Genomic DNA, 24,962 nt, shown 5'->3' on the forward strand with positions numbered 1-24,962 from the left:
AAATGGTCTTCCAACAGTCTTGAAGGAGTTCCCAGAGATGCTTAGCACTTGTTGGCCCTTTTGCCTTCACTCTGCGGTCCAGCTCACCCCAAACCATCTCGATTGGGTTCAGGTCCGGTGACTGTGGAGGCCAGGTCATCTGGCGCAGCACCCCATCACTCTCCTTCATGGTCAAATAGCCCTTACTTTCAAAGTTTTCCCAATTTTTCGGCTGACTGACTGACCTTAATTTCTTAAAGTAATGATGGCCACTCGTTTTTCTTTACTTAGCTGCTTTTTTCTTGCCATAATACAAATTCTAAAAGTCTATTCAGTAGGACTATCAGCTGTGTATCCACCTGACTTCTCCTCAACACCACTGATGGTCCCAACCCCATTTATAAGGCAAGAAATCCCACTTATTAAACCTGACAGGGCACACCTGTGAAGTGAAAACCATTTCAGGGGACTACCTCTTGAAACTCATCAAGAGAACGCCAAGAGTGTGCAAAGCAGTAATCAAAGCAAAAGGTGGCTACTTTGAAGAACCTAGAATATGACATATTTTCAGTTGTTTCACACTTGTTTGATGCCTTCAGTGTGAATCTACAATTTTCATAGTCATGAAAAAAAAAGAAAACTCTTTGAATGAGAATGTGTGTCCAAACTTTTGTCTGTATTGTATATATATATATATACAAAGAGTGACCTGGCTGACCACCGTAATATACAGTGGGTGGTCCTTAACTGGTAAATAATATTTGTGGTATCGATAATATACAAAACAATTTGCATTGAACTTGGCTCTAAACTCACTAGTTTCCATACGCACTCTGCACCATTCACAATAAAAAGAATCTTTGAAACTTCAACTGAAATTGCAAAAATAAAAATTCTATAGATTCTCAAAATTCCATCGGATTTTACAAAAAATGTGTAAACTGTTAAACATTCTTAGTAATTCTTCCTGTTGTTGAGGTTTAGAAAGGTCTGTTGCAATCAGAGTCTTGTCATTGTCTCAATTTTGGACATTTTCTAGGAAGTTCTACAAGAACACATGACTGGCACAGGGCAGTATCTTCCAAAAAGTATCTTCATGATTTTCTCAAAGAAGGCAAAATTCTTTCAACTTTTGTTTTTGAAGGTGATCAGTGCATAAGGCATTTACTGTATTTTCCCAACTAAACACTTGTGAACTTACCAGAGTGATGGTTTACAGGAACAACAAGAAAATATCACAAAAAAAGAGAAGGAGAAGGATCTAAGCCGAACAATCTATTCACAAAAATGTAAGTCATGCTACTTTATTGGTAAACATACAAGCATATAAACTTGATTTAGGCTTTTCTAAAATTATGTGCAAATGTTTGTGATTTAACTTTTTTAAAAAAAATGTTTTCCACTATTGTACTTGTAGTATATACTAACAGCATTTTTAATATCAGATCTGTTACAGTTTACAATTATTTCGTTTATTTTGGATCAATGGAATGGCAAAATCCAATTATTTTATAAAATGTTATCAATTTCCAACAAGTTGAAATTTTGAAATTATCTTAGAAGTTCATTATGTCCTTAAACATCGTGAATTTTCCCGATTATAAGCATATAATTCTATATTTATGAAGTTCCCAATCTTTTGTAAGATATAAGCTATTTTCTGTAAAAATCCAAGACTTTTTTTAATAACTCTGAACAAAATATATTTTTATTTTTTTTAAACTGTTTATTTATTAAATTTAAAACTTACAGAAGAGAGAAAGAACAAAAAAGCAACAAAAACAACCAACTCTATCTATATCCAAAACTGTGCTGCAGGAGAGAAAAGAAAAAGGGGAAAAAAATTAACATAGGATGCCAACATGTTGCCAACCATAAAGTTTTAGTAATATATATCTCAGTGTGATGAAGTGATATGAAGACAACAGCAGCAGTCACTGTAAATCGTAAAATTATTATAATTGCAATCATAACCTGTACAAGCTCCTACAGTTTAAAAAAAATTCTAGACACATGAAAATTTATTTAGGAAACTGAAAAAGTGTTCTATTTTTACAGACGATCCGTTAACCAGATATTGCTGTTACACTGGTCCCTCAAGTTACTGTGGTCCCTCAAGTTACCATATTAATTGGGTCCGGGACAATCATTGTAAGTTGAAACCACAGTGAAGCTACTTTCACACAAGCGTTTTTTGCAGATCCTTCATGGATCTGCAAAAACGCTTCCGTTACAATAATACAACCGCATGTATCCGTCATGAACGGATCTGGTTGTATCATGACTTCTATAGCCATGACGGATCCGTCTTGAATACCATTGAAAGTCAATGGGGGACAGATCCGTTTTCTATTGTCCCAGATTGTGTCAGAGAAAACGGATCCGTCCCCATTGACTTACATTGTGTGCCAGGATGGATCCGTTTGGCTCCGCTTCGTCAGGCGGACAGCAAAACGCTGCTGGCAGCGTTTTGGTGTCCGCCTCCAGAGCAGAATGGTGACTGAACAGAGGCAAACTGATGCATTCTGAGCGGACCCTTTCCCATTCAGAATGCATTAGAACAAAACTGATCCATTTTGGACCGCTTGTGAGAGCCTATGACGGATCTCACAAACGGAAAGCCAAAACGCTAGTGTGAAAGTAGCCTAACTCGAGTCCATATCTCTATAGAAAACTAGTAATTGGTTCCAAAGCCAAAAAATGTCATCCCAAGATAATAGAAAATGAAGATTTAAGAAAAATAATCCGATACCTAAGACAGATACAGTACAGACCAAAAGTTTGGACACACCTTCTCATTCAAAGAGTTTTCTTTATTTTCATGACTATGAAGGCATGAAAACTATGAATTAACACATGTGGAATTATATACATAACAAACAAGTGTGAAACAACCGAAAATATGTCATATTCTAGGTTCTTCAAAGTAGCCACCTTTTGCTTTGATTACTGCTTTGCACACTCTTGGCATTCTCTTGATGAGCTTCAAGAGGTAGTCCCCTGAAATGGTCTTCCAACAGTCTTGAAGGAGTTCCCAGAGATGCTTAGCACTTGTTGGCCCTTTTGGCTTCACTCTGCGGTCCATCTCACCCCAAACCATCTCGATTGTGTTCAGGTCTGGTGACTGTGGAGGCCAGGTCATCTGGCGCAGCACCCCACCACTCTCCTTCATGGTCAAATAGCCCTTACTTTCAAAGTTTTCCCAATTTTTCGGCTGACTGAGTGACCTTAATTTCTTAAAGTAATGATGGCCACTCGTTTTTCTTTACTTAGCTGCTTTTTTTCTTGCCATAATACAAATTCTAACAGTCTATTCAGTAGGACTATCAGCTGTGTATCCACCTGACTTCTCCTCAACGCCACTGATGGTCCCAACCCCATTTATAAGGCAAGAAATCCCACTTATTAAACCTGACAGGGCACACCTGTGAAGTGAAAACCATTTCAGGGGACTACCTCTTGAAGCTCATCAAGAGAATACCAAGAGTGTGCAAAGCAGTAATCAAAGCAAAAGGTGGCTACTTTGAAGAACCTAGAATATGACATATTTTCAGTTGTTTCACACTTGTTTGCTATGTATATAATTCCACATGTGTTAATTCATAGTTTTGATGCCTTCAGTGTGAATCTACAATTTTCATAGTCATGAAAATAAAGAAAACTCTTTGAATGAGAAGGTGTGTCCAAACTTTTGGTCTGTACTGTATACGGATGTGCTGCTGGATGACATCCGTGTTGCTGTCAGGTTATTTTGCGAACTCATAGAAATAAACGGTTCCAGATCACAAGCAAAATGCAGTTGTGAGGGATTGTAAAGTTAGACTAGACTGTCTAAATGTGAGCCCGATTTATCCTCCAGCCTGAGCCCCTGTGATAGATCTGGTGCAGGTCTAGAAAGCCTGACTGCGGTAAGTTCTACAGGATTCATAAATCTGGGCCAGTATATCCAAGCAGATTAAACCCATTGTTTCTAAGCTACAGTGTTTCTAGTGCTGTCCTACAGTTTGGTTGCGTAAATCCATATGACAACCAAAAGGACAAAATGGAAACCATACATTATTTCCGGATTAGCTGCAGAATTTTTCAAGAATATTTCCAGAACTTCAGAACGGTACCTCACTTACCAGGTTTTATGGTATCTTTCATGGCAGAATTTTTTCCTTTTGGGGACCAAACCTAAATATACATTTATAGCTTCTTATTTTTATGCATAAGGTATTTTAAAGGGGGTTTTCCATCTTGGGATGTGACTTCTTCATTTTCAAGACTGGTGGTAATACAACGGTCTACCCCCCCCCCCCCCCCCTACCAGCCATCAGAAAGTGATGACATACCCTGAGACATGCCGTAGCATTCTGAGATGGGAAAACCCATTTCATTTGGAGATCTTCACCAAATGCATCTATTTACTGTTTGATTGTCTCTTAGGATAGGTTCAAACTGCCTTTTAGTCCTCCATTGGGCTTTCCGTCAGGGTATAGGTTGGAATACCAAAAAACAGGATCCTGTGAAATTTTTACCTTCTATTTCACCTTTATTGTCGGACAGAATAACATAGCCTACCACACTGCTCTGTATGGCAAACATGACTGAAATGAACTGAACTAAGCCAACTTATTGTTTATGTTTTTCATGCCAGATTGCATCAGATATTCCCATGTCAGACATGACTGAAGATGGAGAAATATGTCAGGATTGCGAGCAAAGAAAATATGGTGTGTATAAGACAGCATGTGCACGTATAATCATAAGAGGGTACAGATAATGCCATGTATATATTGTGTTTGTATATTGCCCCCTAGCAGTCACCAGCAGTGTCCATGGTTTACCTGCTACTGTATTACAGATATACGCTGAACTTCATTAATAGACATATGTACTGTAAGATCAGATCAAACACAATTATCTGAAGAAATGACTTTAGACAATAGAATCAGCATTGAGACAATCAAACCAATCTCTCCAACTCACCTTCTTCACGGAGTTGAAATAGATTTACAGATTTAAGAGGCTGGAAATCAATAATTAGATTTTTTTTTTAACCCCCTAGAGGACCCTGCAATTTTCCATTTTTGCGTTTTTATTTTTCTCTCACCACCTTCCCATAGTCCTAACTTTTTTATTTTTTCGTTCAAATAGCCTTATGAGGGCTTATTTTTGCGGGACAAGTTGTATACAATGTAGTGGGAAGCGGCAAAAAAATTCCAAATGGGGTAGAATTTGGAAAAAACGCAATTCTGACAAAGGTTTTTTTTTTTCTTTTTTTTTTACACCGCAAACTATGAGGTAAAATTGAACTGTTATCTTCATTCTCCAGGTCAGTACGGTTACAATGATACCACACTTGTTTAATTTTTCTTGCGCTTTAATACTGAAAAAAAAAAATCTAACCTTTGAGAAAAAAAATATTATGACCACATTCTGACCCCTATAACTTTTTTGTAGTTATGTGTACAGGGCTGTGTGAGGGTTCATGTTTTGTGGGTCAATCTGTACTTTTCAGTGATACCAATTTGAAGTGTGTGATACTTTTTGATAAACTTTTTATAAAAAAATTATTGGGAAGTTGAAGTGACAAAAAATAGCGAATTGGCAGTTTAATTTTTTCCCCCCGTTACGCCGTATGCCCATGATGCCTATTTTTGTATTGGTTAAGTATTTTTATTTTAAGGAAAGTGGGGTGATGTGAACTTTTCTATTTTTTTTTATTTTTTTGTAAAAACTTTTTAAACTTTTTTTTTTTTACTTTTTAAAGTCAACCTGGGTGACTATAACTGCCAATAATTAGATTGCCTATTGTGTTTATTGATACCTATATAGCTATCATTGAACACTTAATTTTCAATATACAGTGCTGCCACCAAGTGGCCTGTATTGGTACATTCCTCTAATAGACTCCATAGCCTGCTTGAGGCTTACTTCTATTAGAATACTGTAACAGGTTCCCCCATCTCAGCTGGAGAACGCTGTTACTAGGGTTGAGCGAACCCGAACTGTAAAGTTCAGGTTTGTACCGAACTTTAGGATTTTTGGACCCTGGACCCGAACCGGAACTTTTCAGTAAAAGTTCGGGTTCGGTGTTCGTCGAGTTTTTTGAAAGGCTGCAGAGCAGCCAATTAACAAGCGTTTAACTCGTATGCCCTTAGAAGCCATCACAGTCATGCCTACTAATGGCATGGCTGTGATTGGCCAGTGCAGCATGTGACCCAGCCTCTATATAAGCTGGAGTCACATAGCGCTGCACGTCACTCTGCTCTGATTAGTGTAGGGATAGGATGCTGCTGCTGTGAGGGAGAGAATAGTAAAGAATCAGTTATCGGAAGTGCTTGTTAACTCAGCGATCTACAGCGATTTTGTTTTTTGGGTGCTGTGCACAATTTTTTTACCCTGCTCTGAGCCCAGTGACCCAGAAAAATAACTTTTATCCGTCTGTTAGTTAGGTGGGCGGTGGCGGCCATTTTATGCAAGTTCAGTGCACCAGCAAAGCATATTTGCATTTGTGACAGTAAAATACAAGCTTGAAATACTGCAATTATATTCTGGGTTTTAAAAAAAAACACCAATTTTTTGCAAGACCCTACATCTGGGGCCTTTGCTGCATTTGTCACAGTGAAATACAAGCTTGAAATAGTGCAATTATATTCTGGTTTTAAAAAAACACAATTTTTTTGCAATACCCTACATCTGGTGCCTTTGCTGCATTTGTCACAGTGAAATACAAGCTTGAAATACTGCAATTATTTTCTGGGTTCAATAAAACACCCATTTTTGCAATACCCTACATCTGGGGTCTTTGCTGTATTTGTCACAGTGAAATACAAGCTTGAAATACTGCAATTATATTCTGGGTTTAAAAAAACACCCATGTTTCGCAATACCTTACATCTGGGGCCTTTGCTGCATTTGTCACAGTGAAATACAAGCTTGAAATACTGCAATTATATTCTGGTTTTAAAAAAATACCAATTTTTTTGCAATACCCTACATCTGGGGCCTTTGCTGCATTTGTCACAGTGAAATACAAGCTTGAAATACTGCAATTATATTCTGGGTTTAAAAAAACAACAATTTTTTGCAATACCCTACATCTGGGGCCTTTGCTGCATTTTTCACAATGAAATACAAGTGTTAGATACTGCTGTTGTATTCTGGTATTAAAAAAACACCCATTTTGGGCAAGAGAATACATTGCGGCCTTTGCTGCATTTCTGACAGTCCAATACAAGCGTTAGATACTGCTGTAATATTCTGGTTTAAAAAAAATCACCCATTTTGGGCAAGATAATACATTTGTGGCCTTTGTTGCATTTGTGACAGTCAAATACTGTAATGACCGGCGTCACGCAAAGGGAGGGAAATGGGAAGGCCCTGTCCAAGGGAGAGGGAAAGATGGTGACCCCTGACTCACCTTGCGGCTGGCACCTGACTGCCCTGACGTCCCTAGATGGGTTCCTCACCCGTACGCCGATCACGTGCCTAAACCCTGGCTTTCCCTAAGATAAGCCCTATGTAGTGAACGGGCGGTGGGATCACTAGTCCGCACCACTGACACTAAGAGGAAAACACCAAGGAGAGGACAGACAATACAGACAAACATATAATCCCAGGTGGGCGACAACAGCAGACCACCAAGGCCCAACAGGGATCCGGAGGGTAACGTTCTGGAACAACAACCAGGGAACACAGCTACACAGCTCCAGTGGGTCAGTATAGAAGTCCAGGCAGGAAGCTCTATATCTGGCAACCAGAGAAGTGAGAGATGGGAATATAAGGAGGTTGGGATTGCTGGACAAGAAACAGCTGAGGAGGAGAAGCTACGGATCCCTGAGTGAGCCAAAAAGGATTGCAAGGCAAACCCAGAAAGCTACCATTAATAAACAGCACTGTCTTTAGACATAGAGCGCGCAGCCACCCGCTGCGACTTCCTGACCCCGGGTATAACGGAGTCAGGAGTGGCTCTTGACACCCTCGTGACAAAAACAAAGTTTAAATACTGCAGTTATATTCTTGGTTTAAAAAAACACAAATTTTTTGCAAAACCCTACATCTGGGGCCTTTGCTGCATTTGTCACAGTCAAATATAACCAGTCAATACTGCAGTTACATTGTTGGTTGACAAATACAAATTTTTGGGGACCGTGTAGTAATTGTATAAAATTCACCTGTCACACTGTTGTGTGACCTCAATACATTTTTCCTCTTTATGGCACCGGCACTGGCTTACTCTCAGTGAACTTAATTGTTGACTGTTGGCGGTTACATTGTCACCTGACAAAAAACATCTGTTAGTTTGGTGGGTGAACGCAAAGAATGAGCAGAGCATCAAAAAAGGGACGTGGTCCCGGTCGTGGTGCTGCTGGTGGAGCTCCTGTTGCAGGGAGAGGACGTGGTCGATCTGTGCCAGCTACACGCACAAGTGAAACACCTTCCTCAGGTTCGAGTAGGCGACAGAACCTTCAGCGTTATACAGTATACAAGTACAGGCGATAGTAGATTGGGTTGGTGACAGTGCCTCCAGTAACTTTACATTGTCTCCCACCCAGTCTCCTGCTGAAAGATCAGAGTTGGCACCTGCAGCCCATGTCCATCATTCCTTCACCTCACCCCCTTGCAAATCAGCCAAGCAGTCTCAGCCCCAAGTCATGGAGCAGTCTCTTCTGCTTTTTGATGACTCTGCTAGCAGGGTTTCCGAGGGCCATCCACATAGCCCTGCCCCAGAAGTGGAAGAGATTGAGTGCACCGATGCCCAACCACTTATGTTTCAGGATGAGTACATTGGAGGACCACCGCAGCATGTCTCAGATGATGATGAAACACAGGTGCCAACTGATGTGGCTTTCTGCAGTGTGCAGAATGACAAGGAGGGCAGGGGTGAAGACTGGGTGGAAGATGATGTGGAGGACGATGAGGTACTCGACCACACATGGACTCAAGGTCATGCGAGTGACCTGTGTAGTTCGGAGGAAGAGGCGGTGGTCGCACAGAGCCACCAGCACAGCAGAAAAGGGAGCAGGTTGCAAAAGCGGAGCGGCCGTCCCCTAGACAGTACACCTGCTACTGCCCACCGCAGCAAGGGAACAAGCACACCAAAGCCAGCTCCAAGGAGTTCCCTGGCGTGGCAGTTCTTCAGAAAATGTGCTGACGACAAGACACGAGTGGTTTGCACGCTGTGCAATCAGAGCCTGAAGCGAGGCATAAATGTTCTCAACCTGAGCCCAACCTGCATGACCAGGCATCTAAGTGCAAAGCATGAGCTGCAGTCTCGGCATGAGCTGCTTCCTCTTCTGCTGCAGTCTCGGCCTCTTCATCCACCTCTGGAGTGACAGTGCCACCTGTCACCCCGCAAACAGAGGATCTGCCAGCAACGCCACCACCTAGGTCACCAAGCATCTCCACAATGTCCCATGGAAGCGTTCAACCCTCTATCTCCCAAACACTGGAGTGAAAGAGGAAGTAGCGTGATCTGCTACTGGGAAATGATGATCTTTTGTGCTGCACAAAAGATCCAATTACCCGATGAACAAGCGTTTTGCTCGTCTGTACTTTCACACTGCAAGATCATCGCTAACAAGCGTTACTATAATATATATATTATAATACATACTATAATCTTATCTATTGTCGGTCCGTGTAAAGGGCCCTTTAGGGTGTCATAGAGATGTCTTTTATTCGGAAATAGTGCTTTGTTCTACACTGAATATACCGATTGTGGCCATACCCCTGCTGTTTTTTACAATGTGTCTGCTACATTCTTAAGATGCTCCTGACTAAGGGCTGAATTTTCTGACCAATCAGATGGCCTACTAAACACATAGATCTTTTGTTATACATACCAACTATTTGTCTGATTGGACAGATATTGGTCAGATAATCTGTTGGTGTAATACAGCACTTATTTTGTCTGATGATGATGCTATAGAATTACACTAAAACTGGCCATACATATGAGATAACTGTTGGCCAAATGTCCTTTTAGATAACAGCTATCTTGCCGGATCCTTCCAGACATTAGCATGCTCGGCTAAAGTCATTGAATAGAGAGAGAGGAGAAAGCGACTGTGAGACTTCTCTGGTAGCTGCTTGTTTCCCAATTAATAAAAGGGTTCAGCAACAGAATCCAGAGTTTCCAAACCTGATCTCGCATGACATCAGCCTTTAGTAGATGGTCGAGAGTCTGAAGGGCACCATACACATTAGATGGGCGGCTGAACTTGCTGAAATTGACTAGCATGGCCCACTTTAGGTTGCATTGGACAATTACGACTCCAAAACATGCCCCCAAAGCATGCTCAGCAAGGTCAATGTGCATGTGTTCTAAATAGAAAGGAGAAAGTAATTCACTGCCAGACAAATGTGGTAATTAGGCATGTTGAAATCCACCCGCCCAATCCGTCTTTACCCTGAAATCTGTCATCCGAGAGAGTTGAGAGGCCCCCATAAACATTAGATGGTTGACCAGTCCTGGCGAAATTGACGGATTCAGACAGGGTCGGTGCAACCATATAGGCGAACTAGGCGTTCGCTAGGGCGCTGGCCGGCTGGGGGCGCCGTGGTGGGCTCCCCCTGACTGGGGCTGCAACCCTGGGCGAGCGGCTCTTGAGCCGCCCCCAGCGCAGTTACAGGGGGGCCAGGAAATGGGTGTCCTTCTTAAATATGGCAGAGCAGGCATCTGCTTACCCTGATGGCAGGTGGTTGCTCTGCCAGTAAATTACCGGAGGAGAGGAGGCGGATGGCAAGGGAGGCTGTTCTAGCAGCTCCCCACTCCTCCCTCGTGCGCCCTCTGTGATGCCGGAATATGACGTCATTCCGGCCCCGGCATACTAAACGGCGCGCTGGAGGACTGAGGAGCTGCACCACACTGGACCCCAGAGTGTCTGCCTGTGTATTTATGTCAGTGAGTGAGTGTATGTATGTCTGTCTTTCTGTCAGTAAATGTATGTGTGTCTGTCATTGAGTGTCTGTGTGTGTATGTCAGTGAGTGTGGATGTCTGTCGGTCAGTAAGTGTCTATGTGTTTGTCAGTGAGTATATGTGTGTGTTTGTCAGTGAGTATATGTGTGTTTGTCTGCCAGTGAGTGAGTGTCTGTCAGTGAGTTTCTGTGTGTGTGTGTTTCAGTGGGTAGGTGTATGTCTGTCAGTGAGTGTCTGTCAGTGAGTGAGTGTATGTCTGTCAGTGAGTGTATGTCTGTCTGTCAGTGAGTTTCTGTGTACGTCATTCAGTGAGTGTCTGAGTGCGTATCTGTCTGTCAGTGAGTGCGTATCTGTCTGTCAGTGAGTGTATGTCTGTCTGTCAGTGAGTTTCTGTGTACGTCATTCAGTGAGTGTCAGTGTGTGTGTGTGTCTGTCAGTGTGTGTGTGACATGAGGGGGCGGCAAAATGGATATTTGCCTAGAGCGGCAAAAATCCTTGCACCGGCCCTGGATTCAGACAACTATAAACTAATATGTATTCTCAGCTTAAATAACTTAAAAGTACCTAAGTCCTGGAGCCAGCCGAACAAGACTAAAACTGAAGTCACATGAAAATGAAGTTCTATCAGTGAAATGTGCAATCCTTTTTAAAGGGCTGTCTCACTTCAGCAAATGGCATTTATCATGTAGACAGAGCTAATACAAGGCACTTACTAATGTATTGTGATTCTCCATATTGCATCTTTTGCTGGCTGGATTCATTTTTCCATCACATTATTTAATTCTTGTATCCAGGAGTTATGACCACCAGTGATGAGCGGCAGGGGCAATATTCGAATTTGTGATATTTCACAAATATTTGGGCGAATATTCTTCATATATTCGCGAATTCAAGAATTTGTGATATCCAGTCATTATCTTCTTGATTGCGAAAATCGGCAATTGAAAAATTTGCGATAAAAATTTGTGATACGAAAATTCGCGATCAATACTACTCCTAAAGTCAAAGATATTGCAGCCTTCTCATTGGCCCACAAGCAAGAAGCAGTGAGGGATCATGGGTACTGATGAAAAAAATCTAGAATATTCGCGATTTTGAAGATATAGCACTATATTCTAGATATTCGCGAATTCTCGAAGTGCTAATATTCGCGATAAAAATTTGCAATTAGAAAATTTGCGATCAACACTAATGACCACCCTGCAATCCAGGAGTAGAGGTCGTGCTTGTACACTATAGGTAAAAGGGCCAACCTATCGTGTGGCTGGGACAGTGAGAGTGAATGTAAGCAAGCATGCACAGCAGCTCCCATCACAGGCACCTTGTATCTGCGCTGCAGCGGAAACCCCTGGAAATGAGCCATGTATAATGTGATGGAAAAAATCAAGCCAGGAAAGGAGGCAATATGGACAGTCACAGTACATTTGTATTAACTTTATGTACATGTTAAATGCCATTTTCTGAAGTGAGACAACCTCTTTAAAGGGGGATTTAAAGGGAGTCTTTGATGTTTCCAAAACTGCTGACAACACTATATACTGTAGGTTATGAGGGGAGCAAGGCAAACATAAAAAGTTTGATGCTCATACAGGATGCATGTCAGAGAAATCAAACTTTTAGGACTTCCGGTTCCAGCGCTGTGATGCGCTGTGATGCTGTAGGCAGCTGCGGTGTGGAGCTCCGATACATCCCCTCCACTGACCTGCAAATACCGGCATAGCGGCCGCTCACTGAACTCGACGATCGCGCCCGCATCGCGCCCTCAGCCTGTCGGGGGGTGAATTCAAGGAGCGGTACCTGCTCCGAAGTAGCGGAAAGCCAGCACCCCGCTCAGAAAATCAGACCAGAGGAGACAGGAGACTCCTGCCGCCCGCACACAGAGCGCTCTCCAGGACACAGAGGACTCCCACTCCCAGGCTCTGCTCCCACAAGACCTGAAAATGGTAAACGCTGACTCCCTGGGGGCCCTTATTGATTACAAAAAGCTGGCTGTGGAAGTAGCTAAACAACTGGCTACTGACTTAAAGGACTCTTTGGTCACAGCTGTATCAGCTTCTTTCCAAGAATTGCGGGCGGAGGTGGAATCTCATTCTTCAAGAATAGAGGAGATGGAGCACAGGATAGTGGCCCTGGAGGAGGAAGTTGTGGGGTCCCATGACCAGCTCAAAGAAATCTCACAAGAGAATGCCTGATTAAGAGACCGCACGGAGGACCTGAAAAACAGATCACGCCGGAACAATCTGCGTGTCCTGGGGGTCCCGGACTCTATTAAACCGTCGCAACTTCAGGAATTTTGTGAGGAGGAACTACCTCAGGCCCTGGGGATAGGGGGCTCAAAGAGGATGGAAAGGGCTCATCGGGTAGGACCTGCACAGTCCACAATCACAATCCAGAAGCCCTCGTCCTCACCACAGGGGAGTAAACCTCGTCAAGTCATAGTCAAATATTTAGACTACACTGCGTGCAGAATTATTAGGCAAATGAGTATTTTGACCACATCATCCTCTTTATGCATGTTGTCTTACTCCAAGCTGTATAGGCTCGAAAGCCTACTACCAATTAAGCATATTAGGTGATGTGCATCTCTGTAATGAGAAGGGGTGTGGTCTAATGACATCAACACCATATATTAGGTGTGCATAATTATTAGGCAACTTCCTTTCCTTTGGCAAAATGGGTCAAAAGAAGGACTTGACAGGCTCAGAAAAGTAAAAAATAGTGAGATATCTTGCAGAGGGATGCAGCACTCTTAAAATTGCAAAGCTTCTGAAGCGTGATCATCGAACAATCAAGCGTTTCATTCAAAATAGTCAACAGGGTCGCAAGAAGCGTGTGGAAAAACCAAGGCGCAAAATAACTGCCCATGAACTGAGAAAAGTCAAGCGTGCAGCTGCCAAGATGCCACTTGCCACCAGTTTGGCCATATTTCAGAGCTGCAACATCACTGGAGTGCCCAAAAGCACAAGGTGTGCAATACTCAGAGACATGGCCAAGGTAAGAAAGGCTGAAAGACGACCACCACTGAACAAGACACACAAGCTGAAACGTCAAGACTGGGCCAAGAAATATCTCAAGACTGATTTTTCTAAGGTTTTATGGACTGATGAAATGAGAGTGAGTCTTGATGGGCCAGATGGATGGGCCCGTGGCTGGATTCGTAAAGGGCAGAGAGCTCCAGTCTGACTCAGACGCCAGCAAGGTGGAGGTGGAGTACTGGTTTGGGCTGGTATCATCAAAGATGAGCTTGTGGGGCCTTTTCAAGTTGAGGATGGAGTCAAGCTCAACTCCCAGTCCTACTGCCAGTTTCTGGAAGACACCTTCTTCAAGCAGTGGTACAGGAAGAAGTCTGCATCCTTCAAGAAAAACATGATTTTCATGCAGGACAATGCTCCATCACACGCGTCCAAGTACTCCACAGCGTGGCTGGCAAGAAAGGGTATAAAAGAAGAAAATCTAATGACATGGCCTCCTTGTTCACCTGATCTGAACCCCATTGAGAACCTGTGGTCCATCATCAAATGTGAGATTTACAAGGAGGGAAAACAGTACACCTCTCTGAACAGTGTCTGGGAGGCTGTGGTTGCTGCTGCACGCAATGTTGATGGTGAACAGATCAAAACACTGACAGAATCCATGGATGGCAGGCTTTTGAGTGTCCTTGCAAAGAAAGGTGGCTATATTGGTCACTGATTTGTTTTTGTTTTGTTTTTGAATGTCAGAAATGTATATTTGTGAATGTTGAGATGTTATATTGGTTTCACTGGTAAAAATAAATAATTGAAATGGGTATATATTTGTTTTTTGTTAAGTTGCCTAATAATTATGCACAGTAATAGTCACCTGCACACACAGATATCCCCCTAAAATAGCTAAAACTAAAAACAAACTAAAAACTACTTCCAAAAATATTCAGCTTTGATATTAATGAGTTTTTTGGGTTCATTGAGAACATGGTTGTTGTTCAATAATAAAATTAATCCTCAAAAATACAACTTGCCTAATAATTCTGCACTCCCTGTATAACCACAAAGAGGAAATCCTGAGAGCATTTCGGGCCAGAAAATCCCCTCTCGAAGTACGGGGGGTAAAACTATTGATCTTTGCTGACTATTCCGCGGAAGTAGCGCGGCGGAGGAGAGAATATAGTGCGGTATGCTCTTCTCTTTACGCAAAAAATAATAATCTAACTTCAGCTGTTATATCCGGCAACGTTGCGGATTCAAGTAGTTGGTGAACCTCCTGCAATTTTCCGGTCATTTGTGGAAGCGAAACGGTTCGTGGTGGCTCAAGGGTGGGCTACGGAAAGGGAGTTCGACCAGACCGACAAGAGATCCTCTCCACCTTATTGTCAGGAGGACCACGGACGTGCCTCACGTCAGTCTACAGGACATGACGCGGTCTCAGGACAACAGTGGTCTAACTGGAAGAGGATTCCTGAGAAAGATCCACAGAGAGCAGAAGGAGGCACTTCACCAAAGGAGCAGAGACCCCAAAAAATGAATCGCTATGCACCTTTAAGTGTGGACTGATAAGTATTGAGGGTGTCTTGTTTCTATCTGGCGGGAGGGAGAGAGTGCTACTTATGCTGTTATCTTTTTCTGTATCTAGGCTGTGGAGCAGCGAAATACAAATGGAAACAGAGGAGGAGGGGTGGAACGGAGGATTTTAGAGACTACATTTCAGAAAAAAGTGAAGTCCAGAGATAGTTGAAAAGAGAGAAATACAATAATGAGTAGGAGATTGTTAGGAATAGAAGAAGGTTTGTTACTATTAATAATATTTTTCTTGTTACACTTGTTTGATCTTGCTGTGACCGAGCGCCTTTCTTCCTGCAGCCGACCCTGGTCTCGACCCCGGGGGCGAACAGAGCAGAGGAGAGTGTCCGTTTTGGAGCCACTAAGAGGGGGAGCTATAGTGGGAGCGATGCTATTGTAACGCGTTTAATGATCCTTTTCATTAGACCTGTTGATGAGAGTAGTTACTTGGAACGTTAAGGGGCTCCGCTCCCCAGAAAAGCGGATGATGGTCCTTCGTCATTTAAAACGGTTGAAAGCGGACATAGCGTTGTTAAAGGAAACTCATCTAAGGGAAGAGGAATGGAAGTATATGCGCAAACTATGGGTGGGGTAGGTTTTTGGCTCACCTGCCCTAGGTAGAACAGCCGGGGTGATTACGTTAATTCACAGGTCTTTGCCTCATAACATTCTTTCGGCAGCGTCAGATGCTGAGGGCCGCTTTTTCACATATAACCGTGGAAACACCTTGCGGCCTTCTAGAGGTATTTAATGTGTATGGCCCTAATAATGAGAATAGAGAGTTCCTACATGATGTTGAATCTAGGGTAATAACCCAGTCGATGGGATTATCACTGATTGGAGGAGACTTTAACACGGTGGTGAACCCCGACATTGATCGCAGCAGAGGGTCGCAAACCCGCCGAGATCCGATGAGACGTGAGAATGTGCTAGGGCCTTTCTTAGAGTCAACGGGGCTGGTAGATGTTTGGCGTTACTTACATCCTGAAGGTAGGGAGTATTCGTTTCACTCGCATTTCCACCTCTCCTGGTCTAGAATCGATTAAATCTTGTTACAGAGTTCCCTACTATCCAGGGTGGTTTCCGGGGAATTAGGGGATATAGTTATATCTGATCACGCTCCTTTAACGCTCACTCTGACAGAAACGCAGTGGAAAGGGACGGACATCTTGTGGAGGTTCCCTGCCCACCTAGCGGGAGATGAAAATTTTGCTTTACTATTGAGAGGATAGTGGGGGGAATATGAAGCTGACAATAGGGATCACAGATCCAACACCAATCTCTTTTGGGATACAGCTAAGGCTGTATTGCGAGGCAGTATCATATCCTATGTGACGGGATGGAAAAGGGAAATATGGAATAAGTATAAACAGACGAGTCAGGAGTTAGGGGGGCGTATGCCAGCTACGTGAGATCTCCTATTGCTGCTAATCTACAAGTATGGAAAGCAGCCCAACAAGCTTTTAACAAGTGGGCAGCAGAGAAAGAATGTTTTTACAGAAGGGAATGGGAGGCTACCTTGCACAGATATGGTAACAAATCCGGAAAATTGTTAGCCAGACTTGCTAAAGATAGGCCCCCAGTTACCCACATAGGTTCCTTGCTAGATGAAAATGGCGACATAACCACAGACCCCCAAAACATTAACAGAATCCTGGGTGACTTCTATAAGAATCTATATGCAGATACTAGTGACCCCATCACGCGGGAAACGATTTTAGATCAGATAGTTCTTCCTAAGATGTCTGATGCACAACTTGCTTTTTTAAACTCGCCAGTAAAAGGTGAAGAGGTTATGGGAGCAATTGGGATGTTGAAGGCGGGCAAAGCACCAGGGCCTGACGGTTTAACAGGAGAGTTCTACAGGATATTAAAGGAACAAATAGGAGATACTTTAATGGCAGTTTTTAATTCAGCGTTGGGGAACGGTGGACTCCCACAATCGTCTTCAATGGCCTATATCAAACTCCTGCTCAAGCCGGGTAAGACTGCAATACATCCTGGGTCTTACCGACCCATCTCATTAATAAATGTGGATGCAAAACTCTTGTCTAAGATTGTGGCTGACAGGTTGGGAACTATTATGCCCACTCTACTTAGCTCGGTTCAGGTAGGATTCACAAAGGGAAGAGCGGCAGTGACAAACATCCGAACGGTTATGGCGGTTTTGGATAGGGTCCAGCACTGGTCTCGCCAGGGAGAGACGCCAGCATTATTGACGTTAGACACAGAGAAAGCGTTCGATAATGTCAGATGGACTTGGCTGGGGTCAGTGCTGGACAGAATGGGGTTTGTGGGACCTTTTCGGAAGCTGCTAAGCCACATATACAGACATCCACAAGAGAGGATCCATTCCGGGGGTTATTTGTCTCACCCATTTGATTTACAAAAGGACACTAGGCAGGGGTGTCCCTTGTCTCCCCTGTTATTTAATCTGGCCATAGAGCCCCTGTCGCGATTTCTCCAGACGCCGGACCTTTACAAGGGCATTAAGGTGAGGGATAAGGAGGTTAGACTGGCTATATTTGCAGATGACATCATTCTGTTTCTAGATGACCCAGCCTCATGTATTCCCAGGTTATTCTCTGCTCTAAATGAATTTGGAGCTTACTCAGTTATAAGATAAATATGGCAAAGTGTGAACTCTTGGATTTACGAGGCACCTTGGGTGGGACCACATTGCTGCATACATCTTACGGGATAGCCCCTCCTACGGATCATATTAAATATCTGGGAATAAATATAGGGCGCGCTCCCTCCTCTTTATATACCATGAACTATAGACCCCCTTCTAGAGAAGATATATTCTGACCTAAAAAGGTGGGCTAACCTCCCTTATAACATAGTGGGGAGATGCCATCTAATTAAAATGTCCTGTTTTGCTAGACTTTTATACCCCCTGCAGACGATCCAGGTCTAATTACGCCATAAAGATGAGCTTTATTCCAAATTTACGTCATTCATCTGGAAGGGGCGGAGACCGAGGATAGCGTTGGACAAACTTATGAGGCTTAAAGAAGAGGGAGGGATTAACTTTCCTAATATTAGGGGTTATAATATAGCCTGTTTAATGCGTCACATTCTAGATTGGAGGAATCGCACTAGTTATTACTCTAACTTAGGGCTAGAGAGGGATTTGGGGTCCCCTTGGGATCTGATGGCCTTGGTACATTCTCCGTTCTCTAAGCTCCCCTTGGACATAAAACGTTCTGTCCTTCTTAGGAACACTCTTATTACTTGGAAGATTACACAAAAATTATTTGGCCTTTCCTATCAGTGTTCGAAACATCTACCCCTGTGGGGCTCGCCAGAGTTCTTGGATGGGAGCTCGAGCTGTCTATTCAAGGGATGAACACTAAAAAAGGAGGAAAAGGCAAAGCACGACTAGCAATATATATAAACTTTATTATGGTTCCCAAAAAGGGGAAAATCCAATAAAATACAATGACGAACAATACAATACAATGGTGGATGAATGACACACAGGGTGGGAAAGGATCACAAAATGGACAACATGAAAAAACAATTAATGAAAAAGGCCAAAGAGATACTAGATGATTAATAAATACCCAAGTGGAAAACGTATATCAATGACCTCGCCAAACCATGAACAAGATATTGGAGCCAAATACAGTACATAAGTTTAAAGTGCAAAGTGCATGAGATACAATGTACATGGACAATAAAATGAACAATATGGTAAATAAAAAATCACATAAATAAATACCAAAAACAGGGGGATTAATAAAAGTGTGCAAGTGCAAAAAAGGGATGGAAAGAACGGGGTATACATAGAGTAGAGCACTTGATTCATGACCGTGAACTTAGATGGTTAACGTTGCAGGAACTTTGTGAAAGGTATGACCTTCAGGGTCACCAACTCTTTCCTTATCAACAGGTTCTACATTTCTGTAAGGCCAAAATATCGAACATCGCTAGAGAGATCCCGGTGAATGCTCTTGACACTCTCCTCTGCTCGACTTGCAGACATTCTATATCGGATTTATATACCTACCTAAGGCCTAAGTTTCTCCTTGGGAACGTCCAATCTGTATATAAGGGGTGGGCTAAGCAATTGGGAGAAGAGGAGGTAAAGAAAGAGATTATAGGCGGATGGACGGATTTCAGAAAACATGTGTTGTGTGAAACATGGAGGGAAACGCAATTGAAAATTATGCACAGGGCTATTTATGCATTTAATTTGCCACCTTCCGTTTCAATGCCGGATAGGCAAACTAAGTGTCCAAAATGTCATGAACCAAATTCTGATTTCTTGCATGGCCTATGGGGCTGCAAACAGCTGACAGCATTTTGGGAGTCTGTTCATACCATTGTTAGAAGGTCCAGCGGCTTTAAGAGCCACATTAGCCATAACATGGTCTTATTCTATTCCCGTGGGGAGGGGCCAACGGAACTCTCTTCACATTTGCCCCTATAGTTCATGTGATTCTTATGGCGGCAAAGAAATGCATATTGCGATATTGGATATTGGATTTCACCACATCTCCCTGACATTGCCCAGGTGCTACTTTCCGTAAAAAACATATTGTGGGCGGAACAACTGTTAGCATCCAAAGACAAGGAAACTCAGACAAAACGGTTCTTTAAAAAATGGGAGAGAAAGAAGTTAGTGGATCCATTTTGACTCACAAAATGGTACCTGTTAGAGGATTTCAAGGGTACCCTAGGGAAATTGAAAGAGTGATGCTTATCAGGTGCTGTACGAAACCACAGGAGTAGAGGGGTAGAGGTTTTGCTCGGTCGCACAGCGTTATCTGTTGGTTCTCTTTGTATTATGCCAATTTGCTTGGTGGAATATTCTTCTACTTGCACTAATTATTTCAGCTGATTTGTGATATTTGTACAACTTCATATAATGTGTTGTCTTCGTGTATTTTTACTACCATGTATGATGGTCAGTTGAAGTGATGACATTTGAATATGGTTTTGTTTTCCTTTGCTAAAGAATGAAACCAAATAAAATATTTTTGAAAAAAGAAAAAAAAGAAATCAACCTTCAATCTCCCCAGCCCCATGATTCATATGTGCAAAGGAGTCAGACCTTTTATTTTCAGTACCATGGGCCCTATGCACTAAATGCTTGCCAGCCCACCCCCTTTTGCCCTGAGTGGCAGCGCAGGCGTCCAATCAGGAGACTACTAGAGCTGTCAGTGAGAGCAGAGGGGAGGGGCTGGAAAGCGTGCAGCGCAAAGATCCCGGTACACTGACCATAAAAAGGACTACATTCTTTTCACTGGCAGTTGTGGCATTGCACTACCAAGCTCATCTGTCCATATGGATATGCTGTCCCTGCCAAACAGATATTGAAGTCCTATCCTAATGTCCCAGAGTGACAGGTCTCTCCCTATTTGTGTATGGGGATGACCTGTCAATCATACTTCCTGGCCATGACCTAGTATTAAAGCTTTGCTTTTCCATGGAGATATGAAACGCAATATGTACATTGGTATGCTACTGAATATCTGATCATTTCCATGAGTAATTAAAAAAAATATATATTTTATATATATATATATATATATATATATATATATACAGTACAGACCAAACGTTTGGACACACCTTCTCATTCAAAGAATTTTCTTTATTTTCATGACTATGAAGGCATCAAAACTATGAATTAACACATGTGGAATTATATACATAACAAACAAGTGTGAAACAACTGAACATATGTCATATTCTAGGTTCTTCAAAGTAGCCACCTTTTGCTTTGATTACTGCTTTGCACACTCTTGGCATTCTCTTGATGAGCTTCAAGAGGTAGTCCCCTGAAATGGTCTTCCAACAGTCTTGAAGGAGTTCCCAGAGATGCTTAGCACTTGTTGGCCCTTTTGCCTTCACTCTGCGGTCCAGCTCACCCCAAACCATCTCGATTGGGTTCAGGTCCGGTGACTGTGGAGGCCAGGTCATCTGGCACAGCACCCCATCACTCTCCTTCATGGTCAAATAGCCCTTGCTTTCAAAGTTTTCCCAATTTTTCGGCTGACTGACTGACCTTCATTTCTTAAAGTAATGATGGCCACTCGTTTTTCTTTACTTAGCTGCTTTTTTCTTGCCATAATACAAATTATAACAGTCTATTCAGTAGGACTATAAGCTGTGTATCCACCTGACTTCTCCTCAACGTAACTGATGGTCCCAACCCCATTTATAAGGCAAGAAATCCCACTTATTAAACCTGACAAGGCACACCTGTGAAGTGAAAACCATTTCAGGGGACTACCTCTTGAAGCTCATCAAGAGAATGCCAAGAGTGTGCAAAGCAGTAATCAAAGCAAAAGGTGGCTACTTTGAAGAACCTAGAATATGACATATTTTCAGTTGTTTCACACTTGTTTGTTATGTATATAATTCCACATGTGTTAATTCATAGTTTTGATGCCTTCAGTGTGAATCTACAATTTTCATAGTCATGAAAATAAAGAAAACTCTTTGAATGAGAAGGTGTGTCCAAACTTTTGGTATGTACTGTATATATATTAGTTCTAATGGTAATATTGTAAATAGTGTTTACTTTTATATCACCATACTCTTCCCATGTTCTACTTAACAATTCAAACTACTTTTAACAGGTGACCTGATTTTCCATCTATTATATTGCTATGATGTCTACATCGTATCGCCTCCTTGCCCACAGAGTCTCAAACAAAATGGAATAGACACCTATCTCAATGAGAGCATTGTCAAGCCTCTTGAAGATAAAGGATATTATTGCTACCATGGATCCAGAAACATAACTGGGGGTGACTATATTATTCAGGCTATGAGTTACCCTATTACCATAATCCCAACAACCATTGTACCAGTATTCAAAGATAAAAAGTTCTCAAACCTACGAAATTTACTCCTGAGACCAGATTATTTGGAACGGACTGTGTTTCTCTTATTTGATGCCTCACAAGCTTATCCCGATGCAATATCAAAGAACAGCTACTCATTGTCTGTACATGATCCCTATCTGCTGCCAAAACTGATCCAAACGATTGAACAAAATAGGAAAGAGACTCCTCTGCTGCAAAGGAAAATAAAGTATGAAATGGGACCATATCCCGGTGAGTTTTTATATATTATTACTTTGGACATTTTTAGACAATGCGATACCAATGAGGTCTATTTTTTATTGTTTATTTTTATGTGCAAAATTGGGAAGGGGGGCTGATTAATATTTTTAATACTAGGGAATTTTTTTTTTTTTTCAGTATTCACTGTACTTTATGTCTCCCTTTGGGGACTTGTGCATGCGATCTTCTGATTGCTTGCACCATAGAGTGCAATTGAATACTATGCAGTAGTGTTGAGCGCGAATATTCAAATCACGAATTTTAATCGTGAATATCGCCACTTTAAGAATTCGCGAATATTTAGAGTATAGTGCTATATATTCGTATTCACGAATATTCTAATCTCAAATTTTTCACAAATTTATAGCGAATTTATCACGAATATCGGCACTTAGCAACAACCCTAGCAACCAATAGGAAAGTTGCCTATAGGAGTAGTGTTGATTGCGAATTTTCGTATCGTGAATTTTATCGCGAATTTTCCGATTGCTGATTTTTGCAATCAAGAAAATAATGACTGGAGATTACAAATTCTCGAATTCGGGAATATATGATGAATATTCGCCCAAATATTCGCAAAATATCACGAATTCGAATATTGCCCCTGCCGTTCATCACTGCTATACAGTTTTGGGGATTTTAACAGTCTGCCTGTCAGGGCATGCCTCAGGCACAGCTTTTCAGGCAGCTTGCTATGACAGGCCTGGGAGCCTTCACGAGGCTCCAGGCAGTTACATCAACCGATCGGAGACCCATGTTTTCACCGCAGATGACAGAGTAAGCCCTCTTCCTCTGTCTAAACCCACAGATGCCATTGACACTGATATCTAAGGGGTTAAGCGACTGGGATCAGAGTCATTTCTGAACCTGGTCACTGCCAGTGGGTGCCTGCTGTATTTTACAGACAGAACCTGCTGCATATGGAACAAGCTTAGCTTGCGAGCCTGCTCCATAAAACCCCTTAACCCATATGACATACAGGAATGTTGTATGTTGTTAAGGGGTTAAAATAGGGAACAGTGCTTGGAGGTAGAAAGAATTTGAAATTAGACTTAAAGTTCTTTGAACAGGTCTTTGAACAGGTAAGCAAAAATTTATTCCATATTATTTCCCTTTTGTAAACATGACCATCATCAGCCGAGCAAGGTATGAAAATGATGATTTGTTTGCAGCACATCTTCCCATGTAAACAGGGGATGTGCTGCCAAGAAGAGAGGAGAGGATTTAATGAGCAATGTTCATTCATTCAAACCCACCAGATGTCTTCCTACATCAGGAGTACTCAAGAACTTTTTTGTAAAGGTCCACGTACCTGGGTTTTATGTTGGGCACAGGTCTGAGCCACAAAGCCTGAGGAACAACTCTAGAGGCATCTAGTGTGCTGCGGCAATTAGATTTTTAAACAATAAGTTATACCTCTAATCTTCCTCAATCCCGCCTATACTCTCCACACAGTAAGGATTCTCCCGTAATGCCTCCCCACACAGTAATGATACCCCTTAGTGCCGCCCTAGACAGTAATCTTGCCCCTTGAACAATATGATGCCCTTTAGTGCCCCTCACAGGGTATGATGCCCTCTGTGTGGCTCCCCATGTAGTATGATGCCCCCTTAGTGCCCCCTATGCAGTATGATGCTACTAAGTGCCCCCTTCACACAAATGTAATCCCTTCATGCCCCCACACAGTATGATACTCCTTTAGTGTCCCTGACCCAGTATGATGCTCCTTTAGTGCCCCTTCACAGCAGGATGACCCCCTAAGTGCCCCCACACAGAATTAATCCTCTAAAGAGCCCCCACTCAAAGTGATGCCCTCTAAACGCTCCTCACACAGTATGTTGTCCCCACATAGATTGGGTGATACCCATATTCCATCCGATCTAAATACTCACCTACCCCGCGGTGAACAGAGCAGAACAGGTCTCCTCCACGTTGTGCTCGTGCTGAACCACTAATGGCAGACGGATGGTGAGGCAGGGAGCGGATGGCTCTACCATTGTATTCAACTGTATCTGTGTCCCAAGGGCTCAAATACTGTTGAAAGCGGGACATGCAAGGTTCCAGACAGCTTACAACCATGGTCCGTATTTGGACTGTGGTCTGCCAGGTGCCTACTCCTGTTTTACATCATCCATTGGTACGTGTTATAGGCAATTTATCATCCTAAGGAATCTTAAAATAGCAATACACATTAGATTATTGTGAGCCAAAATCACAAATTTACACATGACCAACCTACCATCTAATGTGGGTGATCTGATCTTTCCCCTAATGGCAGTTGTCAGAAGAAAAAAGGATTGCGCTGTTGGAAATCATTACTAATAAAATCTGTGTTTTTTATTATTTGTTTCAGCTTCTACAGTATCCTCCATTCCATCAGAAATGTGCATAGAGAGTGAGTATGGTATTCTTATAGTAATTGTAAAATTATGTTATTGCAGTAATAAATTAAA

At 42.3% G+C, this 24,962-nt stretch overlaps 1 protein-coding gene across 3 annotated transcripts in view; it reads left to right on the plus strand.

The window, feature by feature from the left end:
• Positions 1 to 1,056: 1,056 nt before the first annotated feature.
• Positions 1,057 to 24,962, plus strand: part of LOC121005266 — a 179,414-nt gene continuing 155,508 nt past the window's right edge. For all 3 annotated transcript variants that reach the window (XM_040437895.1, XM_040437898.1, XM_040437896.1), the window contains exons 1-4: positions 1,057 to 1,268; positions 4,619 to 4,694; positions 22,021 to 22,500; positions 24,863 to 24,904. In XM_040437895.1, coding sequence (XP_040293829.1) covers positions 4,637 to 4,694; positions 22,021 to 22,500; positions 24,863 to 24,904 — 580 coding nt within the window. In that variant the 5' untranslated portion in view covers positions 1,057 to 1,268; positions 4,619 to 4,636. The remainder of the gene's footprint in view (positions 1,269 to 4,618; positions 4,695 to 22,020; positions 22,501 to 24,862; positions 24,905 to 24,962) is intronic.

The sequence above is a fragment of the Bufo bufo genome, chromosome 6 (assembly GCF_905171765.1).
Source record: "Bufo bufo chromosome 6, aBufBuf1.1, whole genome shotgun sequence".
In the NCBI taxonomy this organism is placed as follows: domain Eukaryota; kingdom Metazoa; phylum Chordata; class Amphibia; order Anura; family Bufonidae; genus Bufo; species Bufo bufo.